The following is a 25,188-nucleotide window of genomic DNA, read 5'->3' on the forward strand; positions in this document are numbered from 1 at the left end:
TCTCTGCCATCTGAAACGTCAAAACAAAAAAATAATTTGCACCATTTAGCCCCTACACTTTGCATTACAACAATCAAAGAAGAAATATTATACTTCTTACAGGCAAAAAAAAAAAAAAAAAAAGAAAAAAAAAGAAATAGAAATAGAACTATGCATTGTGCCAAAAACTTGAGCACTTCTATAGCGCAATATTCACTAAATGTGCTCAAAAGTGCTTTACAAGGGGTCCCTAGCAAACAGCAACATTCAACATGTAGGACAAGACATGACGTCTGTTAGGAGATATTACAATCTTTTCCAACAGACAACGCTGTTAACGGCCAGGTACTCATTTTACACCTGAGCATGGCGAAAAGATTCGAGTAAATAGCCTTTTCCAAGGACTCAACTATGGACTGCCCAGAGCGGGACACGAACCCAGGACCTTCCAATCAGAAGGTGAGTGTCATACCACAAGACAACATAGCTGTATAATACCATAATTTCAGTGCTAATATGTCAATTTCTGAATCATTTACCAATCTTTTTCATTTATTATTTTCTCAGTTCTTCCTTTATCATTTTTTTTTTATTGGCCATGAGAAAAAATTTTCAAATAGGTAATAATTGCCACTATTTTCAAATCAGACGTTAAAAAAAATTATAAAAAATAATTATTGTGCCACTGATTCCACAGCTCTTCAGAGTAAATTAACATCTCTTGACTTTCCATATATTTGATACGATAAATAACTTTCATTCAATTCTTAATTCCTAAATCTCAAAGGCTTTTCCCTTTCCGTATCCCTGATGGTAAAAAAATTTGAGTCCTGATATTGCAAGTGCTTCTTTTGTAGTTTTAAATTATTTTCATTAACATAAAAGTAAAGTAAATCGAGTGGTATCCTCACCTTAGACTTTAAGTCCTCTATGATGTTATTCAAATCCAACACTTTAGTCTGAAAAAAAAAACAAGAAAAAAACAGATTTATCCAACTGGTGTGAAGAAATGTTATACTGAAATAGTGCTATACATTGACAAAACAAATTTCTTCCCTTTGGAAAGAAAAAAAATGTACAGGGTCATCTTAAACAATTACTATCCGAAATAAAATTTTTTAAATGGTCTTGTCAGTGTACAACAATAATAGTTAAGGTTTAAGCATCTTGCAAATTAGCTTTTCTTGAAAGATATAAGCACTATAGAGATATTTGAGACCTATGCCTTGTACACATTCTTCCATGCTGCTGTGGCTACTGATGATGATAATGATGATGATGATGATGATGTTGCTGACAATGACGACAATGATGATGATGATATGATGATGTTTATGATGATGAAAATACTAATAACATCAATAATAACAACCATTATTATCATCATCGTCATTACTGAATAGCATTAAATAATGTATATTAACTATTACACAATGAATGAATTTATAGCAAGCAACAGCTGTAAAAATGGTTATTGCATTGTCCCTATAATTTGGAAAGTCTAGCCACATCCAAGATTATTGCATCTAAAAGGAGGAGGAGGAGGAGGAGGAGGAGGAGGAGGAGGAGGAGGAGGAGGAGGAGGAGGAGGAGGAGGAGGAGGAGGAGTAGGAGGAAGAAGAGTAGGAGAAGAGATTACATTTTTGCTTTCCAATTCAGATGATTTGTTGGCTAAGTCTTGCTCCAATCCTATAATGGTGTTATTGGCACTTTCTTGATCCTCTTGAAGGATAGAAATCTGTTTCAACCGTTATAAAAAAAAGTGGGATAAAATAAGTTTTAAAAAAGTAAATTAATTTCAAGTCAAATAAAGATCATACAAATTTTTTTTATTTTTTTTAAAATCAAGCCCATTTTAAGTTGTTATTTATTCTTTTAAGTTTTAATAAGTTTTATATCGTCCAAAATCATAAATTGTAACTTTCTACGAAAGCTGGCTTGACTTAAAAGTGTTATCAACTTAAAATAAATGAAATGAATGAATGAATGAATTATTGTAAAACCGAAAAATCTCAACCTCAAATTCTTTCTTCTGCAGGTCATACTCCAACTGCTGAGAGATTTTGTTAACTTCAGCCTTCAGGGTCTCCACCTCTGCCGTCTTCAGATCCATTTCTCTCTTCAGATCCTCCAGCTCACTGGCATAATTCTCCGATTCCATTTTATAGGATGCCGTCGCAGCCTCACTCTGGGCAAGGCTGGATTTCATTCCTTGCATCTTTTTCATCAAGTTCGACAATACATCCTGCACAGAAAAAAAACAAAAACAGGAGTCATTCAACAATATTGGGCACAGCTTGGATCATGTTTTTAAAAGCATTTATTCATATATTATAAATGTGATGAACTCACAAAAATTGTTGTACGGTGTGTCACAATAGTTATAGAAGTAGTAAGAGCAAGGGTCATAAAGTAGTGGCTGCTATTAGACAATTATAGTTTTAAAATTTCAGAAATAAAAAGCTTACTCTTTACAAATGCTTAAATATTAATTGATTTGATTTTCATTCTCATATTTGGTCTTAAGTGATATTTTAAAATTACCATTAGGAGTTTTTAATTTAACACACAATAAATAGTAAACTGGAAAAAATGATAACTCGCATTTCAGATCAACGACTGATTATGACTCATGATAAAAATATGAGTAACATTATTGCTTAGAATAAATTCCATAATAATTCTCTTAACTGATGATGACTGATTTGATTGAGAGTAAAAAACTCTTCATAAAAAAATGAACAACTTAATAACATACAAAATATGCTGATGGTATTTCACTAGAAATGTAAGTTACCCAATACTTACAAGAATACGTTATTTCAGGTACGACTTCTTGAGTTTTAAGTTACATTACAGAAAGTGATTTTGGATATATTTTTTAAAATCATTAAGTACCATGAATGTTGTTCACTTGATATCTGCTGTTTGTCATTCTAAAACACAATCTTACAATAAAATTTGATTGCTTCTCTACTCAGTTTAAGTGGGAAAACTAAAGAGCGGGAATTTCCAATTACGTCTTTTATGATCAAAACAGACCCAGTTACTAAATCATGGATGAGTTGACAGAGGGGTCCTAAAAAAAACCCAAAAAACAATAACCTTGACAGCAACTGGGACGGATACATCCCTTTGCTTGTAAGTGCTCTTTTAAGTACCCTTTGCAAGTATTCTACCTACTGAGCTATCAGGCGACACAAGGACTAAGATGTAAGGTTCAGAAATGAAGACACCAACCTTGTTCTCTTCAATGATCATGTCCTTCTGCTCTAGCATGGTGGTCAAGTTTGTCACCTCCGTCTGTTTCTGCTGGAGGTTTGCCTTGGATTGCTCTATTAATTCCTCGTGAGATTTCTGTAGGATACTGAAGTCTTCCTTGGACTGCATTCTCTGTTTAAAACGCCAATGGTGGGAGTGCAGTTAGAGGTGGAAATAATTTATTGAATACATACACAAATACACACACACACACACTCTCTCTCTCTCTCTCTCTCTCTTTCTATCTCTCTCTCTCAATATATAATGAAATAATAGTGCTCAACTTTTTGGTAAAAGGAGCTATTTATAAAATATTTCAAGTATAAGTAATATTGTAGAAGTTGATCATAATCATACTTGAAATATTTTATATATATATATATATATATATATATATATATATATATATATATATATATATATATATATATATATATATATATATATATATTATATATATATATATATATATATATCCATCCCCCTTTCATCCCCCCCCCCCTCTTCCTCAATACATAGAACATAAAAAAACAAAACAAAAAATTTTCCCCACAATTACTTAAAACAGAATAACATCCACAACGCATAAACTTACTTTCATTTCACCTTCCATCTTCTCTCTCAACTTGGTTTCACTACTCAACAGCTTTTCAAGTTCTTGTGCTCGTGAATTGTAAAATGTAATTGTTACTTGAGATGTCTCCAAATGTTCCTGTGATAGAATCAAACATAACACATTTCTTTAAAAATGTAGCTCATAACCTTAATCCAAGATTATGTTGTGGTGTAAGATAAGATAATTTATTCATCCACTTCTGGAAATTTACATTGGGTATTGTTATAAAGTAATGAACGTTCGTGGTGTATTAGATGCGGAAAAGTGAGTTTAAAATTAAAATTATCAGAAATCTGAAGTGATGAGGGCGGAAAGCTATATCCATTTACCTCAATAATGTAGGGATATTTTACTCTAAGTCAGATATCAGTATGAAAAGGATAAAAAAATATAGACGGACAGAATTGATAGCAAGAGCAACCTTCAAGGAGCATTAGAAATGACGGGGTAGAGAAAAAAAGTTTTACACTACCTTTAAAATTATCTTAGATTATGGCCCGCAATCGGCATATTTTTATTCTTCCTGAACAGAAACTTTGCTCATTATGCAGTGCTCTGCAAGGCTTTGAAACAGAACCTAATTAAATATTTTGCCATGGGATAAAGTGTATTTTAAATATTTTATTTTTTAAAATATACATTTACCTTTAAGGCCCCGAGTTCTTTAAGGACATCTTCATAATCTTTTGTTGTTCTTTCCAGGTCTAAACTCTGACATGATAGCTGAAACACATAGAAAAAGAGTGATGATTGTTGCAATCATTGTCTATTCATTAAAATTAGAGATCCTGACTCGAATAACACAGACCTGCGAATCTCAACATTTTAAAAATTCTGTAGTTTTCATGAGAAGAAAACAAGTCACTTTACCTATTTTACATAACTTTATAAATTACCATTTTCCCCTCATCATGATTCAATAATCTTTAAAAAGTCTTGGAAATATATGCATCGGGCATCAAATTTTCTTCTCAATAAGTTTATATTGAATTAAAGATTCTTATAAAGTTCTGCAACTGGAGCCTAAAGTTTGTATTTCTGGCAGTTTATAAAAGTTTTTGACAAGTCAAAATTCTGTTAAATTCAGGAAAATCTCCTCACCCTCGTCTCCAGACTGAGCTTTTCTGCCTTAAATTTTTCTTGTGCCATCTTACTCTTCTCCCTTTCCTCTTTGAGTTGTCTGTCAGCAGACTTGAGCACCAGGTGGAGATCTGTGTTCTCTTCATTCAGCACTGATATAAAACAGGAAGAAGAAAAAAAAAAAAAAAGAACAGCAATAAGGTGGTTGACTGAAGCTTGCATTAGCAAAAATACTAGCAAAGTGAAGAAAATGAAAAGGCTTTGAAATGATACAATATGAACAATGACTGTTTAGAGTACACACTCTTCATCAACAAAAGAAACTGAAATCAATGAAATAGGGGGAAAACGTGTAAATTGTATGTAGTGAGTATTTATAATGATCACGTTCACTAATTGTTTCAAGAGAAAGTAAACGAAAGGAGAAATTGAGGAGGTCCCTTGCAAGTCTCTAAAAAGCTGAAAGGTAAAAAATAATTAGTTGTTATATCTTTCAGTTAAAGATCTTATCATGTTGTTTTTTCATAAATACATTTTACCAGTACTATTTGATTGAAAAAATGTAATTCATACACCTTGTGTCAAACAATATCTAAAACCATGTCCAAAAAAATATTTTCATAATACCTAAAAGGGCTGCATAATATGCCATCCTATAATTTGTCAAATATGTTACAGTGAATGACATAATCAGTCGGATGGTGAAAAGGTTTGAACTGAGATATTTATCAAGAATGAGTTCTTGTCATAAATTATTAAATCAACCCTTTTTGTACATCTTTGGGAAATATCAAAACTTAATTTCTAAATATTTTTTTACAGCTAGTCAAGTTGAAAAAGAATGAAATTTGCGAAAAGTTACTGGATACCGTTCCCATACATTTGACCGTACCTTAATGAAAAAAATCACCCCATTTATTTCAAATAAAGATTAACATGCTCTGGTAAGGATATTCTTTCAGAAAATGCAAAAAAAATGCAATTCCAAAATTTTCACCTTCCGATTGATTATGTCATGCACTGACACAATATGCGTTTTCATTCACCATGAGAAACAAATAATCTATCTACAGTGGAATCCTGATAAAGCCAACACTGCAGAATCAGAAAGATTGGTTGACTTTAAGCAAGGTTGACTTTATCCATTATCAATGGAACACACTTAGATAAAGAACGGAAAACAACAGGATGTGTAGACTTTAAACAGAAGTTGACTTTACGTGTTGACTCTAATGTAAATGTTGCTGCTCAAAGCTCAAAGAAAGAAATAACAATGTGAAATTGAATGTAAGCTTCAATTTAATATATAAAAACAGATAAAATGGACGTTTCAGGTTTCCCCTTTATCAACAAAACAGGATGAATGAGATAACGTGGTAGTGGCGTTGTTAAGATGAAGAGTTGACTGTATGATTCCACTGTATAGTGATTAGACCAAAATAATAAAAAGATGTGGACAACAGCAATACAAATACAACATTCATTCATATCTAAATGGCATTCTTTATCAATTAGCCATAAAATCCAAAACCTCTATCTGGCAATATCAGTTATTTGATTGACAAGGTATTCTTACATTTCAGATCATTCTTCACTGTGTCTATCTCTTCTTTCAGTGTGTTGACAGCAGAAGTGTAGTCACTTTTACGGCTGTCGTATTCCGCTCTCTCTTTTTTCAGTAACTGCATGATGTACAGAAAGACAGATTCTCGTCAAACTCAAAGGTGTAAAAATTAACATTTTGATAGGCACTAAAAAAAGAAACAACAATTTGTAAAAAGAAAAAAGCTCAGTCTTCTCCTATTTCATATTATAAATTGACTTAGGCCAATTATTACTGTAAATGGTCCATATCTGTAAGAACAATGAAAAATTCATGAAAACTTTGAACGAAATAACAACCAGTCTTCCCCGACAACTTTCAAAGAAAGAGAAAATAATTGTGATTCTCTAAATGAGGATGGAATATAATGATCAATGTACATCGCAATGATTCCATTTCACTCAAGATTTTCTAGCTATATATTCTTTGTACAGAAGCACTTTGAAAAAATCAGCCGCTGACAAATATTAAATCTATTTTGTTTTAATTTCTTTTTCTAAAAAAATAGTTAATTTATTGAAAGTAAACAGCAAGACAAATACCCAGAAGGCAATCTGGGAAAATGTAAATTAAGGATGTTTGATACATAATAAACTCATGTTAAAATCTTTTTTTTCCCCAACCAGCCATCAGGGAATGGAACAAGGTTCCTACAGAGTTTTAAGACATCAACCTTAGTGATGAAAAATTGTTAACTTATCTATCCAAAAACAAAAATCGTTTTAAAAAGAGGAATTATAACTTGTATAAAATTCTGCTGTAATAGGCAAAGTGTCATTTAAAGATTACAACATCAACTTGACATTGAATGAATCCAAACAACAAAAATCTTTGGGTAGATATAGATAGGTTGAATAAATTCATTGAATTCTCACACTAAGATATAAACCTATAAGTTAAGATAAAGAAAGAAGAAGAAACTAAGATGTGGTTATGGATTCGAAATTTTATAAGATCCAAAATTATTTCTTACACTTTCATGTTCCTGCTTTAGAAGTTCCATTTTCCCAAGTTGCTGCTTCAATCTCAACATTTCAGCATCTTTTTCATCGATAGATTCCTGCAATATAAGTACAAGAACATGTCAAAATGTTTTGTGGGATTGAGTAAGTTAATCTTTTTTGTTTATTTGTTTGCATTGTTTTATTAATTTGGGACATATAATTATGATGGCAGGTGCCGCGTTTTTAATTAATCTAATTTCACAAAGACAAAAAAAAAATCATACTCAAACATTGACTTGATAATCAAACAAGAACAACAATAACAAAAATAAATAACAGAGCTAAGATCACTTTATCAATCACATGTACCAAGTACAATTAGAAGAATATTTTACAGGACATAGAAATTTCAATTAGTTTGAAATAGTTAATACAGATCCTGCAAAATATGGGTGTGGACACACTTTTGTTTGTTTGTTTGTTGCTTTAGGTCTCTTCCAACACAATTGAGGTTATATGAGAGACCGCTGAAACAAAAAAACAAGCAATCTAACAAAAATAGTACAAATGTAAATCAAAATCATAACCTAAAGATATCATAAGCTAAATTATAAATAACCAAGAACAAACAGGCAGAAGATTTACAGAAAAAAAATATCTCCTGTCAAAAATACAATCACAAACCAAAGAAGCAGGATAGGCTAGTAAAGAGAAGAAGAAACGACATCACTATCGGATCGTACACCCATGCGAACATCATAGGTATATATGATTCAAGGGTGATGCTCCCATCCAACCACCCGCTGGACACTATTTAAATTCTTGAAAAAAAATAATTTTAAAAAACATGTCATAATTCTACCACAGATGTTCGCATGGGATATCCACCAAAAGGAAAACGTCACATAATGTTCATTACTTACACCCATTCAGAGAAGAAGGAAAAAAAAAAATAATAAAAAAAAAAAATAAATACCCTCCCATAAAAAAAATTAAAAAACAACAACAAAAAAAAAACAACATATGTGCACTATATCTGACTGCCTCCCTTGTGGCAAAAGACATTGATCACAGCATGATTAATTATTGCAGGACAAGAAAAGAGAGCTACATAAAAATAAACTAAACCACTAAAAAACAATATCATTTATTCCCGACCTGTAATTTTCCATACTCTTGAGTGAGAGTCCTTATTTCCTCCATGAGTGCATCATGAGCCCCTTCCATGAGGTCCGTTGGTAATGCATCTGTCATATTTCCACTTTGTTTTTCTTTGCCATTATCGCATTGGGTGGTCTCGGGTGTATTGGGAGCAGACGAATCCTTTCTAGAGTTTATCTTAGGAGTGGTCATTACCTATTGTGGACAATATCAAATGTTCCAAATCAAATGACAGCATTTAATTCCTAACAAATATTTAATTTTATCCACTTAACATGCATTGAAAAGTACAAAATGGTTAAAGAAAAATGAAGAGGAAATTTAACCACTTAATGTACTCGTCCTTTTGAAGGATAAATTGTTAAATGATCAAATATCTTTTATGTCGTATTTCAATGCTTTCAATATGTTCCATGCCCCTTACATTTATTGTCCCAGAAGATCATATGAAATCATATGTTCTATTCTCAGATACCTTGAGGGTTTGACAGTGGAGATCCTTCAGCACGTTGCATTCAATGCGAGCCTTGAGCTGATGGGCTTCTAGAACTCGTTCCAATTCCTTAATCATCTTACGACAAGAGACTAGCTCGACTTCCATCTCCATCTTCTGACTCTCTGACACCTTTGTCACTTCATTCATTCTCTGTTTCAACTGGGAAACAATCAAACAAAAAAACAAAAAATAAATAACAACAAAAAATATTTTGTATTATATCAAAATTTCATAAGGGGGTTAGATAGCTCAGTTGGTAGAGCACTCGTTCACACGCAAAGGAACTGGGATCAATTTCAGGTGCAGTCGAGATTTTTTTGTTTGTTTATGAACTTCCTGTTCACCCAGAAGTTATTGGGTAGCTGAGTCTGTTAGACCTGGTGGAAAGTACTTTGCGATAAACTTGACTAGTGTCTTATATAAAGGGTAGTAAGCGTTGCTATTGTCAGTTTCACGCAATAGAAACTGGGATAAACTCCTGCTTCAAAGCCTCATGGCTCTGAAGGACTACTTTTTAAAAAAATGTCATTAGAAATTCGTCTTTCAGAGTATTAAGATTTATAAACTTGGGAGTTCATCCTACTTTCTGTTCCCTTAAAAAAAAAAAGGTTACAATTGCTTGTCACCCTTTGGGTGAGGCACTGGTCTAAAGTATTCTCCACCAAATCTAAGAAACTCAGTAAGTGGTGAAATGAATGAGTGTGGCAGGTACTGTAAAACCCGTGAACACAGAAAACAAAACCAAATATCCAGTTAACTAATCACTGAAGGGTAGACTGACGGGAGAAAAAAAAAAGCAAAGTTAAATGTCATGTATGAAGAGGTGAATGCCAAAGTCTACTGATTTAATTGTTGGTTGAGAAAGGGTTTGAGCCTAAAACATACTAGTTAAACATATTGTTCTCCTAATAATTGTCAATACCTTTTATGGTCTACAGATTCAGGCAGCTGAATATAAAATAATTTCAATTATATACTTTGCTTACACATTAGAATTTTATAGGGTGCTTTAGAGGTTATGTTTCTCAACAAAAGTATACATAACATGTACTTATTGCCAACTTTTTTTGTCCGTGGATTGTTGTGACTTTTGGAGAGAAAAAAATCATGAAAATAGCCAGTAATCAGAGTTATTATGTATGACAGTAATCTTTTACTAATGCAGATGAATGCAAATAATGTTTTTCATCTCCTCGTACACTTGGAAATGCCTCTGTCATGATTTGACAGCTTTGGATTTACACTATCATTACTAAATTATAGGGAAAAGATTCCAAGAAACTCGTAAAATACTGGAGGTAGACCAGGTACATTTACAACTCAATTCTACTCACAGTTTCAATCTCTTTCTGATATCCTTTGACTTCCAATCGATGCTGTTCTGATGCAGCGGCCAAAAGCCCATCCTTCCCAGGTGACCCTGCTTTGGAAACTCGTGGACTGGTAAGGTTAGACTCTGTCAATTTGAAATAATGAAGATTTTGTTTGCTTGTTTGTTTTGTAATTTTGGCCACACACAACAAGACACTAAAGCAAAATCACTGCAACAGAAATGAGAAATATTGAATATTAAGTATCTCACCTTTGAGCAGTTTCAGCTCTCTAAAGGTCTTCTCAAGGCGTGCAATGTGTTCTGTGTCACTCAGCAGGTTTTCCACAGAGCTGTGGGCCTTCAGCTGCTTCAACTCATTGCGCAGATGACGATTCTCCCCAGCTAGCTTGGCCATCTGTGGGTTGGACTCCAACTGCTGGTGAAGAACTTTGATTTCCCCTCGCAAAGATTTCTGTCAACACAATTCATAACAATAATTATGAGAGACAAAGCGATTGAGTGATTTTCCAACACTCATTATCTCAATTTTTACCATTTTGAGATCCTGAACTGAGGATTATACATCATAGAATCTTTCTTTGAGCCTATTATTTTGTTGCTATTACTATTACACCTTAATTTAATATCACTTTAAGGAAATTTTGGTAAAAAAATCCAGTCATTTCAATATATTTCAAGCCTAATGGTACAAAAAATAGAAAATAGAAAGTTAAGAAAAAAAAATGAAGGTGAGAGGATGTGAAAAATGTGTCATTTGTATCAACACTCACCAGCACATCGTCTTTTTCCATCTCTTCATTTCGACCTGGTTGCTGTTTTTTCAGATTTGAAATTGTCTCCTCTCTAAATTTGATGATCATCTTGGCTGACTGAATGTATGAGTCTTTCTTGTTACACAACTCGTGTAAATGGTTAACAACGTCCTGAAGGGCCTGGTATTTGGAATAGAAATACTTGTTTCTGTTAAGGGTGTATAGAATTAAATATCACCTTTTACTGTGTTTGTGGTTTTTAACCTGATAGTCTGAAATTGTTGGAAATAAATAAATAAATACATTTAGGTCGATAAAAGTTGTAGAACATTTACCTGATAAAAAAAAAACAAAAAAAAAAAAGCAGCTGAATTCAGATATCTGAAGCTAAAGATGAGATCTTAAAATTCCATGCACTATATATTAAATCGTTTAATTGCACTGAGCTGTTTGTTTGTTTTTAAGGGTTTTATGGCACTTGCAAAACATTTAGGTCATATCAGCACCAGTAAAAAGGAGGAAAATGGGATAGTAATAAGTTATAGAATTACAATTAAAGCGCTCAAGAAAAGGTAAGACAAGGTGGAATTGGTTAAATAGGAAAACAGATGTAGATTCCAAGAGCACACCATCAATGTACTTAGTTTGAGATCTCCTAAAAGTCTCATCCATACACAAGCACAGGTTCCCACTAAGAGGAAAACACTCAAATGTTTACAAATCATAAATAATACATAAACAAAACATAATACAGTGTACAACAGAGAGATGATTTACAAGGAAAAAAATATCATCTCCTGTAACTAACTATACATTTGACTGTTTCCCTCTCAGCCAGGGTATCTGGCCAAGGTCAGGACAAAACCAAGTAATGTCATTCCAAGATAAAGACAGAAAGCAAGTTGGAAAACAAATATAGGGGGATATAAGATACAATAAGTACCTCCCTACCCACAATGGGAGGTCAAAAACCCCACCCAGATTGCACTGAGCATACAGAAAAATGATGTAAGGCAGTGTGCACAAATTTTACCAATAAACATGATGAACAAAAGCGAGTTCAATACCCTGCATGTACTCATTACCTCATTACTTCTGTCCTGCATCACAGTTTGGATCAATGACTTAGCTAATACAGCCCACTCCAGATAATTGCAACACCCTGGGATCAGCAAAAATGTTGCGATTAGCCGAAGATGCAATTAAATGAAGTTCAGTTTCCTGTCCACTATTGCAACATTTTACACAAATATGGTAAACTCAAACCAGTTGTTGTCAACATTATTCTTAGTCCATCACAGACAGAGCAATTTGATTGAAATAAAAACCATATGGCAACCCGTATAGATTTTGGCAAGCAAAAGCAACTTTGATGCAAGTCGACATCTTATTCAGTTTGCTGCAATTAACCAGTGACTTTTATATAAAACTAATTCTGTTTCTTGGGAAATGTGATTAACTGAAAGTTGCAATTATCCAGAGTGGACTGTATTATAATAATGCAGCAGCCTCGTATCTAGTGTTAATAAACACCTTCCTCCCCTTCATTACACTACAAAACTGGTCTGATTGTGATGCCTTCGATTGTGCTTTTCTATTCATGTTAATGTCTTGGCCATTTTTTTAAAAGTCCAAAATAGAAGCATGTGACAAAACATCTTGGAGTGGGGTGTTATGGAAAGCAAATGAACAAATTAAAAATTCAATTTAATTGTATATCTCTAAAAGAAATATTGTTGCATGTAAAAAAAAAAACAAAAAAACTTGTCATCACTGGGATTATTGTTTTTTGGTTTCATCAAATTAACCACCATATATCCATAATTTACCTTTTTCTCATTCTCTGCCACTTCTCTGAAATGCATGGCTTCAAGAAAGTTCTTCAACCACACAGAATCGCTGTTCATGTCAGCTTCTGAGGAATTCAAAATTCAAAGAATGTTTTACAATTAAAATGATAATCATACAGAATTGATTAGCACATTGTTTCATTAAAAAAATCATGAATTTGATAAGGTACTGAGGTGTGAATGTTAGATAATTATATTTTTTATTCATTTCCAATTTTTAAAATTATCAGCTTTAAGATTTTCAAATTTTCAATTTAACATAGAAATAAATTAGCGGCTTCTTTAGCTAAAAAAAAAAAAAAAAGATTTTTTTTTTAATATATTGAAAAAAAAATAAAAAACAAAACAAAAAAAACAAAGTGATAAATAAAAAATAAAAAATCTGTATCAACATTAAATGTAAAATTTCAATTGTCTTTTGAGATACTTTTAGAATGATTTACTGTAGTAAATTTGAAAACAAACTAATAGGCTGGTAAAACATAAATATTTTCACTCTTTTAGAGTGTCCCATTAAAAATAAAATTTCCTACCAAGCCTTCAAAAGTCCTATCAATATCTGATGTGGATAAATACAATCTTGATCGTTTCCTTACAGACTTGCAAATTTATTTTTTTTTAAATCCATGGCTTTCAGGGGAATAAAGTGGTTTCTATACCTAACTTTATAAATTGATGCATCAATCTGGTAATGTTTTGAAATGAACCGGATGAAGACACTCTGGTAAAGTTAAATTAATAGTTATTAAGAAATCTGATGTTTTTTTATTTAAAAAGCAGTTAAGCATTAACTTCAAAAGTCGTACCAATATGTGCCAAAAATGTGACACTGTGTAGTCTAAACACAGTTCAGTAGATTGTCAAAATTAATGATTATGTAAGTGGTGGTAGTGGTGTTGGCTGTTGATGATGATGCTGGTTGTGGTGATAGTGATGACAAAGCCATGGTGGAGGTGGTGATTCAGGTAGTGATAATGGCTATGGATGCTATAGTAGGTATTGAGAATGATGATGAAGCACCCGCACACAAAAAAAAAATCTAATGATTTTGATTTTATCTATTTCAATTCATCTTGCATTACAAGTTAATGATGGCAATTTCAAAATTCACTATTATATTTATCTAAAAGTTACCCCCCCCCCCCTCTCCCTGCCCCCATCCCAAAGCTATGTCATACTTTCACCTTGATTATCATTGAAAGGAGTCAACTGTCTTATGAATGACGGTGTCTTCTGCAAACACTCGACCATATCTTTCAGTCTCCTGATTTCATTCTGGAGTTTCTGGGTGCTGCCATGGAAGTCTTCATTGATCACAGCCTAAGAGTTCAAGCAGAGTACAAAAGAGAAAGATAAAAGGGAAGGGAAGGTGATATGAAAATGTGCTCATCCTAATATCAATTTTGGAATCGTATTTAAAACCAATATCAGAGTAATTCATAACCTCAATTTTAAAAAGTCATCTTATTATACAACCGTGCTATATTACTAAACCATAAGAACAGAACTGAATAAGATTATTAGGATTTGGGCTGAAAAAATTGGGATTTTTTTTTTCAAAGCCAAAAGCAAAAAAAAACAAAAAAAAAAAAAAAACAACAAAAAACACAAAAACTTTCAACATTTCCATCTTTTAAATTTTTAATCAACCTTTCTATTACAGTTTTTGTAGAGAAATTTATTAGAAATACATACCTGCCAACTTGAAAATTTCAAATTCAGTAAGAAATACAAAATTCATCAGTAATTAATGGTCAAATTTCAGTAATACTAAAGCAAACAAAAATAATGATAGATACACCCTTTTATATATGTAAAATAAACTTACCATGTTATATAGAGGACAGTCTGATAAAATAATATTGGGGTTCTTTTCCTTACAAAAAGCTATCACACCATTGTCTTTCCCTAGCATTGAGATTTTTTATTGTAGCATGTGGTAAATAATGAAAAAAAATTATCATTTTTTAATTTAACGTTGCAACCATTTGTATCAGTAATATTTCTTCTATTTCCGTAAGTCTGTAATTGTCCTTACACTTCCGTAATAATAGGCAGGGCAGGTAAGGAAATATGCAATTATCATCCAAAGATACAAAGATAATTAATATTACTTATGTAATCAAGACTAAATCTTTACAGGGAAAAAATCAAGGAGAATAATGGGATTGTAAAATCCAGATTAAAAATTATATAAACATTCCAGGAAATACAGGAATGAGCAACTCTGATAGAACTTGACATGTACATAGACAAAACTGGTTCAAATCCATACGGTCAGAATTTTTTTTTCAGGTACTTCTGTTTACCAAGTACTAATAGAGTAGCTGGGTTTAATAAAGATCTGATGAAGACTAGCATTCTATCAAAGGGGTAGTTAGCATTACTGTCTATTCCAATCAATAGAAATTGGGATAGGTGGGTAATTAGGTGGGTAAAAGGACTATTTTTTTTTTCTTTTTCTAAGGTCTTTTTTCAAAAAATCAAATTCTCTAACACTGAACAGGAATATGTGTCTAATCAAATCAATATTTGAATAAACAATTCTTATTGTGTAACATCACAAAAAATTTTAAGTCATCCCATCGGCAGTCTTTTCATTATAATGAAATCATGTGGAACAATAAATAACAACAGAATAATAATAATCCAAAGTCTTCCAAAAAAAAAATAAAAAAGACCCCAAAAACTCACTTTGTTTTTAATCAACTTTGCACTTCGTGCAAAATTCAGAGTTGATAAAGTTTCACCAAAGCATCTGAAAGACAGAAGAATATAATGTCATGAAAACTAGTTTTATCACAAGAAATGGATATACAAAACAAAAACAAATTTAAAAAAAAAAAAAAAAAAAAATCAAAAATCTTTCAAAATGGTTCTTTTACTATTTGTTTCTTCTAAATAACTTCTAATTCTAAAAAATTCTGTTCTCCAAGATACCGCTAAACTAGGGGGAAAAATGACAAATTAATTTTCAATATTTTTTTAAAGGCTCTCTAATATCTTGGATATCGTACATTAATCCCACACTAAACCATTGCATTATCCAAAATTATGTAACTAGATTGTTTTGACAATAAAAATGTGGCACAATTCTAGAGAAAAGTGTAACCTTTTTTCTTTCTTTTCACTTGATCACATAAATGGCAATAACTCAATACCTACAGTGCAAAGTTCATGAATCAGCAATATGCCTTGGTTGCATTTTAAATTTTAGTCATTTAGTTAAACCAAAAACAGTTTAAATAAAAATAGATAAACGACTGTCTACTTTTCGGTTGAGTCAGTTTTATTTTTATTATAATATATTACTTGTCTAATATCCAAAGTTGAAAGGGATTTCCGTTTTTATAACACAGGCGAGAAAAAAAGTAATTTATGAACGGAAAGAAACTTACTTAGAATCTGGATGTACACACGCAATCATGTGTGTTTTAGTGTTGCCTCCCAAAGAATCCTGAAAGGAGAAAAAAAAAAGCTTAATCTTTACATTTGGGAGTTTTATAATGTCATGGCGTATCCTATTTAAGAGAGCAGTGATTGCAATATGACTTGTTTTTTTCTCTATTGAAATTCCAAGTCAAATAATTATCACTGCTCTCTCAGCGAAAATAATTCTGTCTGCAGTTATAAGAATTGGAGAAATGATTATGGAAGAAATTCAGTACCAATTTTTAAAGAATTAAATAAAATTAAATAAATATAAATTCTCATCATTCATCTTTCAGGTAGAGCTATCTTCATAGAAAATAATTTTATGCTTATCTCGAGAAAGACAGATAAATTGAACATCAAATGCATTGCAACGCCTCAGAGGGGTTAAGTTTCTTGCTCAAGGAAAAAAACAAAATGACAAGAGCATAGTTCAGACATGGGTCCTCCAGGTGCCTTATCCACTCGGCCTTCCCATCCCCGTTAAAGCATGAGCTGATGAAGTAGGAGTGAGACAGTCTATCTGCTATCGCCCCGATCTGATAAAATGTTGGAATGGACCAGACACATAAAATCAAGTTTAACTTCAACATTGTATTCTATTATTACTGGTCTGATCCAACCTCTACAAAAATACCAGATCAAAACAGCAATCACAAATTTGAATCATACAAGACAAGTCTGTAACGTGTCCTACCCTGAGTAAAAACGTTAGTTTGGAATCTCTGTATGGAATATGTCTCTTTTTCCCATGGGACAAGTCGACCAGTGACATGATGACATTACCCAGGACGGATAACGACTTGTTGATGCTCCCAGCTTCCTGTGATAATAATATGGATAGCAACATCAATAGCAATAATCACGATTAACAACAATAACAACCATATTAATAATAATAATGATAATAATAATAACAATAACAACAATAATAGAAGAGGAAGAAGAAGAAGAATAAGAATAAGAAGAAGAAAGAGGAGGAGGAGGGGAGGAGGAGGAGCACAAATCAAGATAAATTCTCTTGGGTTAAAGCCATTCAGAATAATGAAGATGAATCAATTTTAAGGAAAATGTGGACTCCACCAATTCAGACTCAATATTTTACAAACTGCATAGGCTACCAATAAAAGAAAGATTAAACTATAAAATCAACTTATTATATTCTAAAAGTATAAATGGTGAGGACTTAGTCTCGTTTTTTTAAAAATGTATTTCATCCTTAATACGTAAATTTTAAAATCACGGATATCATCATCAAATAAATCTAAATTCACTTTCATTTTTAGTGCAATTCCTTTGTGAGACAATCCTAATTTCATGTGACCTTGAATATCCTAGATTATCAAAGGACACTTTGAAAAAAAAATTTTTTTTTGACTCTTCCAATTCATCTCTCAAGACTTTGCGTTTTGTTTTATCGTCTTCTTCCTTTTTGTTAATTTTGCTCTAAAAGGGTTTTTGATGCTGAACTGATTCTTATGATTTTTTAAATTTTGTTGGCTTATTCATTTAAGCTGCTCTATCACTTTTTGTTTAATATGTTTACCATTACCATCATGTTTTACCTTCAGTCTTGTGCCCACAGTATTGGTGTCTTTCTGTCTCTCAGAACCAGCAAGGTCCACTAAATTCAATTGAGATGTTCGAATATTTTGTACACCATCCACTTCCTCCTGAAATTTGTTAATCAAAACTTTTTTTTTTCAATTATGACAATTATAGATATTAAGGAACTTACTTAGCACCATAATTCATATCTACAGTATAATTCTTATTAACTTGGGTTGGTTGCCTACCTATTGTAACTACCCCTTTCACCGTTTCGGATAGAAAAACAACAACAACAAAAATGGTACAGACGTAAAGACCATCAGTTTTGGTAGGGAATGAATTAGTGCAAAACAGGGCAGCTAAACAGTAGATGTAACACCAAGCTGCTTAATGTGAACCCCCTGACACACTCAGTAATTACAATGTATATATATATTAATAAACTATGCGACTGCAGCTTATTCCTAGCACAGTTTGTAGTTAATAAGGATTATACAGTATATATAATGATAGCCAAAGATCCTTAACATCTACAACATATACCTTACAAAAAGTAAACACAAAACAAACATTAAACAAATGAGTATGCAATGTAAAATTGCTGTATTTTAAGAGAGCTATTAACAGACCAAAGAGAAAGAGATGAACAAAATGAAAAATTCAAATATTTGTTCCTAACAAGACAATAATTTAGAAAATCGTTTATCTGTTAAAAGCATGACAATAGGTATTTAAATGTCAAGTGAGTAATTATTGGGCATCAAAACAAAAAATCAATCCACAGACCTGCCAAAGGAATTATTTAAAATCTGTATATATCTATTGAAAATAAAAATATTCGAATGTCAAAAAAAAAAAAAAAAAAAGGAAATGAACCCAAAAAAAAGATGACTTCTATTTCTAGCCTTGAGCTATAAATTAGCACTTTAAAATGCTTTAGAAATGATTAATTCAGGTCAATGTCCATTTTCTCCCAAAAATGACAATAATTCCGTCAACTTTCCACGAAAATATTTTTTTAAATTCCAAAACTAGAAAGAAAAAAAAAATTAGAATGGGGGTCAACCAATACATTCAGGCACCAAGCTTCAGTGTGTTGTACTGCGAATGAATCTAGTGAGTATTGTATCCGTTATTACCAATCAAATCTGTATGAGTGACAGGTCTGTCATCATAACAATAAAACAATGTGCTGTTGGCGTGTCTAAGGCCGTTGTTTGTTTTTTATTTTTAAGGGTTTTACAGCGCTTGCAACACATTTAGGTCATATCAGCGCCAGTAAAAAGGAAGAAAATGGGATAGGATGTCTAAATTCTCTGAAACAGGTTCAATATGTAGTATTTCAATAATTGACTCATCATTGATGCCACAAGGTGACCCTTTTCAGTTGACTTGTATCCCTGGACAGGAAGAAATACATTTTCTACCTTTGATTCAATGGTGACGGTGAATACAGCATGTGATCTGGAGCTCTCTCTGTTCATGGAAGTGGCAGCAACGCGCCTGTTCAACCAACCCATTATCAACACCTGGAACAGAAAAGAAGTCAGTAACATAACAAAAGAGAACTGGAAGCAAAACTTTCATTCAGTATAAACAAAAGCTTTTATACCAGACTAGCAGATGGATTTTTTTTTGCAAGGAAAACAATTATCAAGACTGCAAACTTGCAAACTTTTAAAAAGCAAACTTTTGACAAATCTGAGATTAAATGAAGAGACGATGATGATGATAATGATATTGTTGTTGATGTTAATAATTATGATGACTCATGATGAAGATAGTGAATATATTTCTAAAAAGGAAAATATCTTCAAAAACCGGGGGAAAAACAGCTGGAAATTAGTGAAATCAGATAACCTAGTTTATGATATTTTCAATAACACACTTCTTTATGTACCATACCTGGTAGGCATCACTGGGACTGCAAGTCACTTGTTCTATCAAACCATCCACGAAGACTCCCTTATTCATATTCTCTCTCAGATGAAGACCTTGAGAGGTAGGATCGAGGAGGTCAAAAATTTGCTCTTGGTAGATTTCAAGGAATGAGCATCTGCATAGGAACTGTCTCTTACTGCCATGCTGGGGATTAGAAGTAATGGTAGGTTGAAATGAATAAAATATGAAATGATAGCTTTGTTAAAGAAGGCTGTAATGCTTAACCATTTTCATTTACGTACATTATTCAATTTTACCCTGAACTTTAAACTTAACATCATAATATATCAAATCACTAATATACTGTTTTATACTCAAAAGAGTACAATAAAAGCAATACACATTTTGGCATATTACCATTTTCGCCAACACAGCACATGATCAAAAGTAGGTTGTTTTTTTTTTTGTCTTCAAACTTATGAGCTTTATTCCATTACCACCAGAAAAAAAAAAAAAAAAATTAAATTAAAAAACCAAATTTACTTTCATTCTATGATTAAAATTTCAGGGTTGGCAGCGTACAACCAGAAGAATACACACTTTTTGAATGTGTGGGTGTGTGTTTAAGAGAGAGAGAGAGAGAGAGAGAGAGAGAGAGAGAGAGAGAGAGAGAGAGAGAGAGAGAGAGAGAGAGAGAGATTGACAGAGAGATTGACAGAGAGAGAGAGAGAGAGAGAGAGAGACAGAGATAGAGAGAGAGAGAGAAAGAGTGTGTGTATGTGTGTTTGTGAGAGAGAGAGAGAGAGGCAGAGAAAGAGAGAGAGAGAGGAGGAGAGAGTGGCAGACAGAGAGACCTACCAATTCTTGTTGATGTGCTATAAGACTGAATAAATATTCAAAACTACGTGGTATAACACCCCTCAGTTCATGTTGGAAGCTGTCTGCATTCTCAGATGGTCCTGATTGGTTGGTATTAAAAGGGAAAGATAATATAAAGTATTAATAATGATCAGCATGTACTTCTTGTCTTACAAACAAACAAATAAAATATCTGAATATTTTCTTAAGAAAATCCGAATTTCAAGAATATAAATGTTTTAACCCAAAAGGCATGATTTCCTTAGTCCTTTTATATGAATTATCATTCAAAAATGCTTTTGGGAGGATGTATAAAAATAAAGGTTATAGTATAAAAGGTATATTAGTGCCCACTCCACACTTTTTATGAATTAAGAAGAGATGTAGTACAGTTCAATTTAGTCACATAACTATTCCAAAGTTTAATGACTATAATAATACTTTCCCAAATTATCCTCCAAAATTTTTTGAAAATTTTCAGCTTGAAGCTCGAAGAAAAAAATAGCAAGAATAAAATGCAATGAAAGCTTTAATATAATTTATGAAGTCAGATGATGTGGACGTTTCAGGTTTCCTCTTTGTCAGCATACAACGATGAATGAAACACTGATAAAAACGACTTCATTGTTTCATTCATCATGTTTTGTTGACAAAGGGGAAATCCGAAACATCCATATCATGTCTTCCTAAATCAAACTGAAGCTTCCATTCCATTTCATTATTGTTATCTTTTTCTATAATCTTTGAAAATAAAATCTGAATATTGATAAAACAAACAAAAAAGTTAAGAAATAAAAAAATTGGTATAATACTATGCTAATCTAAAATGAGGCAGGCCTGAGTAATGATTGATAGAAGATGCAATGTCATAATTTCATGATCTTATGCTACAGGACAATTGTTGAATAGGCAAGATTAAAAACAATCAATGACAAAACAACATATCACATTGCATGGGGGGGATAAGACTGAACAAATAGTTATTGTATTTTTAAAAATTGAAATGATCTTATTAATTTTGAACTGCATTGATTATTGAAATGCTGCCCTGAAATTTTCCCTAAATTATATAATAGTTAAATTACATTTTTTTTAAAGTAAAAAGAAAAAAAAAGAAATCAGGACTGAAATAAATGTTCTAAGGTATGATTTTAAAATTACATACTTTTAGCTGTAAACTTTTTAAAGTGGTAAACGTATACTCCTGGATTAATCAAAAAGCAAAATAAAACAAAAAGCGAGAGAAAAAAAAGTTACCCAGTCGGTAGAAAATGGGATAAAATTTTACCTAACATTGTGAATGTTTTTCCAGAGCCAGTTTGCCCACTGAAAAGAAATAGAAAATTAAGAAAATGTGAACCAGGATTCATACTCCAACAACAACAACAAAAAAGATAACAAAAGAGACCTAGCTTGAGTTCTGAATGATTCCATAAAATCCATGAAACTAGAGTTTACTCTAGTTCTGTAACACTTGATGAATAATAACTTCTTGCTACCCTTTTGAAAGATCACTAATGCATGGCACCACTACCAGATCTAACAGCAACATACCCAGTTACCCGATTACTGTAACTGTTGAGTGGAAAGAGAGGTCATAAAAATCCTTGACTTTATCCAGGATTAACATGAAATTATTAATGATAAGCACAATATTTGAACCAGCAGCATAAGATAATAAATCAATCTCCCAAGAAATGCATAATAACCAAATATAAGGCTCCCGTACAAATAGAAGGAAATTTCTCATATTTGTAATGATAACACTTCTTTTTTATTTTTATATTTAAAAAAAAACAAAAAACAGAGAAATAAATTGTTTATGTGGTCTTCTAAACAGCTGGTAAGAAAAGTAGAGAAGTAGGCCATCAGATTCAGAGCAATAACACATAGCCCGAGTAAATTCTAATTTTCATAGAATGAAATGGACAATTACTATCCAGAGGAGAGTAGAATGCCATTTTGCAAAGTGCATTCCATCAGGTCTAATAATATCCAGTTTACTCTACCTCAGCTGGTTAGACAATTGGGTCATCAAAAAATCACAAAAGAAAATGAATTAAAATCAGGTACAACAGTGTGTTAATTTAATACTTCAACAAATGAGCAATCTCAATACCTGACCAAAAAACTGTCAAATAATAATAACAACAACAACAACAACAATAATAATAATAAATAATAATAATAATAATAATAATAATAATAAAGATAAATAAACAACAAAGAAAAGGAAAAGAAATATTTTTAAAAAAAAACCAAAAAAAAACTAAAACTACCAAGAACCTGGTAAAATTATAAAGACTTGGTCTTGCCAACCAGCAGCTTTTGTTTGACTGTTTTGTTTTGTATTTGATCAGAACAAATTATTAAACATTGCAACAAATGGCAATAAATATATAATAAATAATAATTGGACTTACTAAGCAAATATGGTGCCATTGTAACCAGCTACACAACTTTCAATGATTTTCTTCCCAACAATGGAAAACACTGCTTCCTGCAACAACATAAAATATCTTATTTATAATATAAATGACTAAAATATCAATTCCACCCCCCACTCCCCTCTTTCAACCTCTTATCATGTGGGGTGAATCTCATATGATGAAAACTGAATTTAAAGTCTACATTCGGCTATGTGGTCCAGGGTGTGAGAGTCCCATTGTGTGCAGTGCATAGTTGAGTCCTTGGAAAAGGGTTTCTACTCATATTCTATCATCACACTCAGGTATAAAATGAGTACCTGGCGATAAACAACGTTGTCTCTTTCCGAAAAAAAATTGTAATATCGCCAAACAAGCGCCATGTCTCATACTACATGATAAGTGTTGCTCTTGGTTTTGGACCCCTTGTAAAGCGATTTAAGTTATAGCACGTTTAGTAGATATTGTACCTTTATAAATCCACAAGTATTTTTTTGTTTTTATCTATTATGAAATTTTAGTTAAATTAATATGCTTTTTTTCAGACATAAAAATGAATATAAATACTGAAAACAGCTAACCTCTAAAATATCGTTATTCTGATCATTTGATTTTCAGCATATATGTATCATTCCAATATAATATCTGATCAAGAGAGGGGTCAGCAATATAGCAAATCAGTTGGAATTTGCAATCCAACAGTGTTAAATAAATTGTAATTTTATCAAATCTTTTGGGTTTTAACTTTTGGATAGAATATGATAAAAGAAGATTTTTTTTTGTTTTCCTTTTCAGTGAAAAAGTTCCTTTTTGATGAAAGTTGCAGCAAAGTAAAGTATGGTAATTTTTATTTAAATATAAAACATTGACTTATTACCCTGTGCTCACCGTTGGTTCAAACTTTTAATCCCAACTTTCTGCTACTGAATAAAATCATGTTTTTGTTGACAAAATATAGTTGATTCCAAACAGATATCTAATTCTTTACAGCATTGTGAATTAATCAAATCTCTTATTTTATTAAAGTAAATACTGTTCTGACATCATCATTAAAAGTATACATTCTCATCACTATTGTTAGTATCACTATCATCTTTATTTTATTACTATCAATAATATCATTACCATCATCATCAATGAAAAACTATCTTGCCTGTGTAATATCTGCATCAGCCACATTATCATAAGTAAAAATTCTAGGCTCCGGTTTGGTTCTCAGAATGATGGCATTGTCTTTCTTGTTAACGTCCAATACCCGGGGGGCAAAATCATTCTCACTTATGCTGGCATCCAAGGGACGGACACGCAAAAATATTTTGATGGAATCTCCCTCTGACGGGGAACTGAAAAAAAAAAACAAAAAAAACAACATAAAATTGACAGCAGCTTGTTTACCTTTCAATAGGTGGGGTTGGTCATATTTTACAATTTTCACTAAATAAATAGCAGTTGCGATGCCCTTCAATTTGAATCAAGCCTAAGTCACATTGCTAATACTGCTCTGATGATGAAAATCTGCAATTACAACTCAACTCAATATATAAGGCAGGAAATAATGAATGAAATGAAGCTCAGTCTTGTTACTTCTGGATTTTTGCATGTAAGAATTTTTTTTAACGAGGTTGAGATTTTAAAAAATTTTGAACACTTGAAAACTAATGGAGAGAAGGGAGTCTTAGTCTGCAAGAGTGATTTTTCTTTTAAATCCTTATATCATAAGTGTGGAACATCAATTCACAACATCAGAAATAATTATACCGGATATATATCGAAATCTAAAAATCCCCCATTAAACTCTGTTAAACCTTAAATATGGATATAACAGGATTACTCTGATATTGATACATCAACATTTCAAAATCAAAACATCTGAAAACATCTTCATCACGTACCCTTCCTAACAAAACAAACATTTCCCCTTCCAGGCAGACAAATGGGATGCCACTGCATAAAACTTACAAACAA

General features: G+C 32.1%; 1 protein-coding gene across 1 annotated transcript in view; it reads right to left on the reverse strand.

Annotated features, from left to right (window-relative positions):
- The window catches only part of LOC144976851 (kinesin-like protein KIF15), a 40,434-nt gene that overhangs the window by 12,124 nt on the left and 3,122 nt on the right, over positions 1–25,188 (reverse strand). Inside the window, exons 3-29 of the mRNA XM_078921362.1 lie at positions 24,377–24,566; positions 23,221–23,297; positions 22,086–22,123; positions 20,798–20,898; positions 19,964–20,143; positions 19,486–19,587; positions 18,073–18,180; positions 17,205–17,330; positions 16,474–16,532; positions 15,770–15,833; positions 14,260–14,395; positions 13,055–13,140; positions 11,244–11,405; positions 10,723–10,924; positions 10,475–10,596; positions 9,120–9,299; positions 8,642–8,839; positions 7,513–7,599; positions 6,513–6,618; positions 4,958–5,088; positions 4,502–4,579; positions 3,836–3,952; positions 3,220–3,372; positions 1,997–2,224; positions 1,619–1,717; positions 891–938; positions 1–10 (exon numbers count right to left, since the gene is read on the reverse strand). The exon at positions 1–10 is cut by the window's left edge and continues 121 nt beyond it. Of these exons, the coding sequence (XP_078777488.1) occupies positions 1–10; positions 891–938; positions 1,619–1,717; positions 1,997–2,224; positions 3,220–3,372; positions 3,836–3,952; positions 4,502–4,579; positions 4,958–5,088; positions 6,513–6,618; positions 7,513–7,599; positions 8,642–8,839; positions 9,120–9,299; positions 10,475–10,596; positions 10,723–10,924; positions 11,244–11,405; positions 13,055–13,140; positions 14,260–14,395; positions 15,770–15,833; positions 16,474–16,532; positions 17,205–17,330; positions 18,073–18,180; positions 19,486–19,587; positions 19,964–20,143; positions 20,798–20,898; positions 22,086–22,123; positions 23,221–23,297; positions 24,377–24,566 (3,188 nt within the window). The remainder of the gene's footprint in view (positions 11–890; positions 939–1,618; positions 1,718–1,996; positions 2,225–3,219; positions 3,373–3,835; positions 3,953–4,501; positions 4,580–4,957; positions 5,089–6,512; positions 6,619–7,512; positions 7,600–8,641; positions 8,840–9,119; positions 9,300–10,474; positions 10,597–10,722; positions 10,925–11,243; positions 11,406–13,054; positions 13,141–14,259; positions 14,396–15,769; positions 15,834–16,473; positions 16,533–17,204; positions 17,331–18,072; positions 18,181–19,485; positions 19,588–19,963; positions 20,144–20,797; positions 20,899–22,085; positions 22,124–23,220; positions 23,298–24,376; positions 24,567–25,188) is intronic.

The sequence above is a fragment of the Berghia stephanieae genome, chromosome 7 (genome assembly GCF_034508935.2).
Source record: "Berghia stephanieae isolate SIO BIC M18660-M18661 chromosome 7, UCSD_Bste_1.3, whole genome shotgun sequence".
Classification (NCBI taxonomy): domain Eukaryota; kingdom Metazoa; phylum Mollusca; class Gastropoda; order Nudibranchia; family Aeolidiidae; genus Berghia; species Berghia stephanieae.